Genomic DNA, 7,324 nt, shown 5'->3' on the forward strand with positions numbered 1-7,324 from the left:
AGATCCTTAACAAGTCAATGGAGAGCCTTTTAAATAATGGATTTGAACCATGCCATTTGACATCACGTTGCTTCCATGATTTGTGAGAAGGGTAAGGGTGCGCTTGTTTTTTTGGAAAGGAATATGAATGGTAATGGAAATGATAAAAGATGAATACTCAGTGTCCTCGTTAACTCGTCCCAAGAATATGAATGGTAATGTAAATAAGAATAATAGAAGTGTAGAATGAGAATGAAAAATTTTCTATACCCTGCTAAGTAATCCCATATTTGGAAGATTGATTCTGTAGGACCGTTATTCCATTTTTTTCCTATTCCTCTTTTCATACCATCCAACCAAGTACATCTAAGTAAACACTATCAATAAGAGACTTTCCTTGTCCAATCAAAGTACTTAATCAGAAGCAATTATGTAACAGTGATTAAGCCAGGCTATTGTATTTTTTACTACAAATTAAAATTTAGTTCAGTTTAATTTATTATTATTATTATTATTATTTATTTTAATTGTAATTTTAAAAACTATTTAAATGTTTTAGTTAATTATCAATGAAAATAAACTTTTATACAAATAATTTAAATACAACCAATTGGGATATACTAAATATATAAAACTAACTAAACTCAGTTAGAAGCCAAATGCTAGTTGTGTTTTCGAGAGCATGCAAATTGGGCTCCCACGGACACAATCAAATTAATATGATAGATGAGATCGAATTCCTGAGAATAATCTTTTGGGGGAAAAAAATTACTTGACATCAATTGGTGTGATTTACCTTCTTTTCCAAATACGGTAGGAAGGACATGGAGGTCTCAGACATTTGACATTTAATCTTTAACTATAGTATATTTGTAAAAAAAAATTCTCTAAATACACAACTAATAGATATTAAATTTTTAGACGGTCCATCATAAATATTTTTTAATTTACTTTAGTGACTAATTAAAAAAATTCTATAGAATCAAACAATTACCTTAAAACTAGCTGAGTTTATCAATTTTTTTTTACAAGACGGGCTCGAAGGTTTAAAATGAATTAGTAAATTGAGATGTACATAAGATGGATGTCACTTTTGATGAATAAATTTGAATGTCTTGATAGTAAAATATTTACTTCTTGTTTAAGACATAAATGGAGAGCCTTTTTGATCTTGATTCGTTAGAATGATCATAATAATCATCATGAATTCTACTGAACGGTTGCGGCGTAGGTATATGAAAATATTAATTTAGACATTCGTTCTATGTATAATTCTAGACAACCCTAATAATAATAATAATAATAATAATAATAATAATTAAAACTAATTAGTATCTAATCTAATTAAATTTATTTATGAAAATATAATAATATAATTAATAGTTAATAGGAAAATAATTTTATATCATCATATATATTTTTTAAGACTTTTAAAAATTTAAAATGAATTTTTATTATATTTTATTTTAAAATGATTATATTTCTAGAAACTGAATTTTATTTATTAAAATCTAAATTCTAAGTTCTAAATTTCTATAAGCATGGTACGTCTTCTCGTCTTCTCGTCTTCTCTCACGCGCCTAAACCCTAAATCACCGCCGCTGCGCCGTGCCCGCCCCGTGAGGTGCCGCCACGCCGGAGCGCCTCCGACGTCGTTGTCCGATTCATCCAGAGGTAATCATTTCTGATCCGATCCGATCCGATCCGTTCTTTTGCCTTTATAACGTCCGAGAACGGCGTTTCAAAACAAACCACGTTATTTACCGGAACTTTGGAACGGCTTGAGGCGTTCCCGTGCCGGGACGCCCGTTCCGGCCGTTCCAAGTCCGTCCCGACGAACCATGATTGTGACGGGCATGGCGAGCAGGGATTTGTACTAATTTTGCTGGAGATCCAGCCCTTTTTAAATAATAATCGATTTAATATCCATAAAAAAGGAAGACCTCAAGGAGTCGTCGGCCTGCAAAATATTAATATTGCTCTCTTTTCTTCTCCAAAGGTATCATTAGCCACATCCTCCGCAAACAACTTCTGCATAATCCATCATCCGGAGCTATGGCAGAAGCTTTGGTAAGTGATGCGTATCGCCTCATGAGCGAGAGGCTAGCAGATCTCCTCCAACTCAACGACAAACTCAAAGCTACAACTGGTATCGAAGGGAAGATGGAGAAGCTCAAGTTCTTGTCCACGATCATTGACAAGGTGATCCAAGAGGTCGACTCCCGTCCTTTTATTGATGATGCCGTGAAGGACTTGCTCAAGAAACTCAAATACTTGGCCTGCGATCTTGAGGATGTTGTGGATCACTATGACACCAAAGTCTTGCAGATGCAGATATCAAATGCTTCTTTTGAGTCGGTGCGTGATTTCATCTCTTCTGATAATCTGTTTAAGAGCAGGGTAAATTGCATGATAAAAGCTATAACACAAAGTCTGGATTTTATTTTGCTACAAAAGTCCATTCTTCTTAATTTGCCACAAAGCAGTAGCCACATGTCATTAAATCCCTACAGAGAGACCCACTCCCGAAATAGCTTTGTTGTTATAGGAAGAGAAACAGAGAAGAATATGATTGTCAATATGTTAACAAATGATGATGATGATGATGAAGAAGAAAGCAACCATGCCACAGTGAAGGTCATTGCCATCGTCGGAATGGGTGGCCTGGGGAAGACTACACTTGCTCAGCTTGTTTACAATGATGCGAGGGTGCAAGAGCATTTTGCAAGTTTGACAATGTGGAAAATTGTTGGGCCCGAATTTAATCCCACAAAGATACTGAAGTCTATATTAGAATTGGCTACTCGTAAATCTGTCGGCATCTCAGAAATAGACTTAGTGAGACAGGAGCTAGAAACAACATTATCTGGTAAGAGATTTTTGCTCGTGCTGGATGATGTATGGAATGAAGATGCATTAAAGTGGGGTGTACTGAAAGCAGCCTTAACATGTGGGTCTAGAGGAAGCAAAATTTTAATGACAACCCGTAACCAATGTATTTCTTCCATCATGGACTCATCTTATATCCACCAAATGAAGCAGTTGTCCCCAGCTGATTGTTCGTTCTTGTTTCAAAAATTTGCATTTGGTGACAGAAAAGTGGATCGAACCTTGATGGAAATTGGTGGAAAGATTGCTAAGAAATGTGGCGGTGTTCCCTTGGCTGCCATTTCTCTTGGTAGCATGCTCCGCATCACTCGAGATGAAACCTATTGGTCCTCGGTATTGAACAGTGAAATATGGCAGTTGGGAAATGAGGAAGATAAAGTGTTAGCTGTACTAAAGTTGAGCTATGACACCCTCCCTCCACGGTCAAAGAAGTGTTTCACATTTGGCTCCTTATTCCCAAAGAACTATAGGATGGCAAAGGATGAATTGATAAAACTGTGGATAGCAAATGATTTTGTACGTTCAGAAGGAAATTTTGATGCTGAAACAAATGGCAACCATGTCTTTAATGATCTACTAATGGGGTCATTCATTCTCTGGGCACCTTCCAATGTTTATGATGATAGTCATGTAAACATGTGCACGATGCATGATTTGATGCATGATCTGGCACGATCAGTATCTGCAAATGCATATTGGAATTCTGATCAAGACTCAGTGGAAGATGTTGGAAACAGAACATATCATTTGCAAATTCAACGAGGAGAGGAATCAAGCATGACTCAGGTTTTAGGAAAGAAACCATTGTACTTGCGCACCTTTATGTATAATTCCTCACGTTTGAGCATCAATCTGCTTGAAGTCTTTTCAGAATTGAAATTTTTGCGGGCGTTAGATTTAAGATACGGCGGCATCAGGGAGGTGCCGACATCAATAGGAAATCTAATACATTTGAGGTACATCAACTTATCTAACAATATGATTGAAGTTCTGCCCGACTCCATAACCCTTCTCTCCAATTTACAGTATCTCAATCTCAGTTTCAATAAGGAACTTCGAGAGCTACCAAAAGATTTAGGGAATATGCAAAGCCTTAGGGATCTTGATTTATCAAGTTATTTATTTGATAGTGGTTTTAAATTGACACACATGCCATGTGGGTTGTCACGATTAACTAATCTTCGAAGTTTATCTGTCTTTGTTGCTGGGGATGGAACTGATGCATGCTCAATTATAGAACTTGAGGATTTGAAGCTTCATGGAGAAATGGAAATTAAATTTTCTGATGATTTTAAGAATTATTCTTGTGGTGGAAGAAAAATCTTGAAGAATAAAGATCTTAATGAACTATGCATAAAGTTTAATGGTTCAGAAAGATATGACAAGGACATGTTGGATGATCTTTGCCCCAACACGAGCTTAAAGAAGTTAACCATATCCAACTATGGGAGTCCACAATTCCCAACATGGTCGATAGATTTACAACTGCCAAATTTGGTTGAAGTTTGCATTACAAGCCGTTTTTGTCAGCATCTTCCTCCGTTTGGAAATCTACAGTTTCTTAAGAAGCTTGACTTACAGTGTATGCATGGTATCAGACAGATGGGTGTTGAGTTCCATGGGTGGGGAGGCTTTCCTTCCCTTCAAGAACTCATATTGGATGGGATGCATATTTTAGAGGAATGGTCGGAGTCTCATGGTGTCAATCAGTTGTTCCCTTTACTACAGCGAGTGAAGATAATCAATTGTCCAGAATTAAAATGTATGCCGAGGCTTCCTAGAATCCAAGAGCTTGAGGTACTTTGGTGCAGGAGGAGGCTACTCTCATGTGTTGGAAGACTGACTTCTCTTTCTGTTCTTGAAGTAGTTGATGTGCGCGACATGGTATCTCTTCCAAGTGGCTGCATCAGAAACCTCACATCCTTGACGAAATTAGAAATTATATGTTGCCTACAACTCCAATCTCTTCCTGGGAATGAAATGAAGCACCTAAAAATGCTTCGTTCATTGACCATTGAAGGTTGTTATAATTTGACATCCTTCCCGTTAGAAGTGGGGCATCTCAGTTCTCTTTGTTTTCTACGGCTCTCAGGCTGCCCAAGTATAATATTGCATCCAGAAGAACTCGTACAAATCTTGAATTCAATACCTGAGTTCGAAATACAGATTTGTGGCAACCAAGTCAATTTACGTGAGCAACTGCAACACTTACACACGCTCGGAGGATTGTTGCTAATTGGTGATCATAATGCACCAGATCTGTTCGAGAACCATGCGTATGAGCATCCAGAATTATGTATTTGTTGTTGTGATGAATTGGAGTTGTTGATGACAGCAGAAGCAGCAAGCAGTATTGTGCTAGAAGAACTACACATAATTGGAATTTCCAATCTCACCACCTTGCCTGATTGGTTGCTTCATCTCAAATCTCTTAGTTTACTATCAATCGAGAATTGCCCACTACTAGAAAGACTGCCAAAGAATTTGAAGAACATACATATGTTAGAAGGTTTGACGATTGCCAATTGCCCACAACTGGAAAGTAGATGCAAAAGGGAGACAGGCGAAGATTGGCCGATCATCTCATATCTGTGAAATATTTATATACACTACGGGGATTCAGAAGGACATTTTGAAAAGGTAAGATATAAAACCATTATAGTTAAATAAACAACATCATTATATATATATTTGTATGGTTGCATGGCATAGCATGATTTCTTTTTTATCCAAAAATCTTAGTTTTCAAGCATCCACTTGATAATAATGTTGATATATATGGTAATTTATAGGAGTTTGTTCAGTGCTGTTGTATACATGCATGTTGATGGAATTCTTGTAATATTTTCAAAAAGATTTTTAAAAAATAGATTGGAAAAAAGGAGAATCCTGGGAGCTTTCAAAATTCTCATAAAGAATAGTCACTTATTTAAAACTAATAGCAAAATTTAGACATTTATATATACATATAAAACCGTATACTTTTTTTTTTTGTAATAGCTGTTATGCACAACGCATTTATTATGCAAATGTGATAATACTGATTGGAATACTCTTAAAATAATTCGTATGATGATATTAAAGAAACATTAATTCAATTACATCTACGGTGTTATCAATTTTATTCAATCATGATTTTTTTTTTTTGAAAAAATCTCTTTTAGGTTATTAAGTTCGTTTGTGCTCATCATGTCTTTTGTCTTTCTTTGACCTCTACTTTGGTAGGCCGAGGATGAAGATTGGGCGGATGAAGACTGAGCAGATGAAGACTCGGCATGAGAGTTGCATCTTATGAAATCCTTTATTGCTAGTAAATTTGTTTTAAGTTTTTTATTTTCAGAAACTTTGAAAGTATATATGTGGTTTATTATGCGTCACACTAGGACTTCATTTGTCGTTGGGTACATTATGATTTTCCTCTCTTGGTGGATGCTACGTGGGATCTTTTTGTTGCTTTATGGTGGTGTTATGTAATAAATAAACTATTTGATATTGAGTTTGACAATTATGTGATTTGATACTGATCATTTGCATACATTGCAGTTTTTTTCTTAAACGTGGATGCACTTTTGTATAAAATAGAAAAGTTCGGTTAAAATGTTTCTAAGAAAATGAATAATTAATAAAAGCACTCGACTGCAAATAAAGGAATTCTCAAAAACAATATTGTTGCAATCTTTGCAAAAAATGTTACCCAAGTTATTTCGTGTAAATCTCATAGATAGACATTTACATGTTAAAATCACTGCAAGTCCACAATAACAAGTGAACATTTGCCATCTTAAATCCTTGCTAATGTATAGAATACTAATGGCATGATCACTTTTTAGATGACTCGATAACATAGTGAATTCAATTTTTCCTAGGAACATAACCCAGCCCTCGTCTATATGATGATTCCTGCCCTTCTGACTGATACTGTTTTCTCAATGGAAACAACCAATCATTCCGTTCATGTTGGAAAAGTTGTAAGCAATTTATTATCATAGCAAAGAAGGTTTTGTTTTGAGTTTTATTTTCAAGTATATGGTGCTCGCTGGATAGCTAATGCCAATTAATTATGCAATCAAGCTCTAAGATTTGCAAGATGTGTATTAAATAAAGATTTGGAATGGTAGTTTTTGATTATATGAAATATATACATTACGATGTGGATATATTTATCAACTTGTTTATCTTTATATAAGATATATTTACACTATAGGATTTGAATGAGAAACAAAATAATATTGTGTAGTCTTAGTTATCTCTTTTAGGCTTCTTTCTTTATGCTCTATAAAGGGCCGACCTTGACTTTTCGGAGCCCATGGGCGAAAAGAGAAAGGGACCCTATAGGAAAAAAAAATTTATACTAACATACAATTTGAATATAGTTTAATAGAAAAATTTAAAAATTAATATATTTTATTTAAAATATGATAAACTCCATACAAAATATATTTCTCAAGATTCTTTA

General features: G+C 35.1%; 1 protein-coding gene across 1 annotated transcript; it reads left to right on the plus strand.

The window, feature by feature from the left end:
* Nucleotides 1-1,518: 1,518 nt before the first annotated feature.
* LOC121998503 (putative disease resistance protein RGA1) lies at nt 1,519-6,403 on the plus strand. Its single transcript, XM_042553453.1, has 3 exons — nt 1,519-1,653; nt 1,979-5,508; nt 6,094-6,403. The coding sequence occupies exons 1-2, from the start codon at nt 1,521-1,523 to the stop codon at nt 5,461-5,463; spliced, it is 3,618 nt and encodes a 1,205-aa protein (XP_042409387.1). The 5' UTR covers nt 1,519-1,520; the 3' UTR covers nt 5,464-5,508; nt 6,094-6,403.
* The last annotated feature ends 921 nt before the right edge of the window (nt 6,404-7,324 follow it).

This window comes from Zingiber officinale, chromosome 6A, assembly GCF_018446385.1.
Source record: "Zingiber officinale cultivar Zhangliang chromosome 6A, Zo_v1.1, whole genome shotgun sequence".
Classification (NCBI taxonomy): Eukaryota; Viridiplantae; Streptophyta; class Magnoliopsida; order Zingiberales; family Zingiberaceae; genus Zingiber; species Zingiber officinale.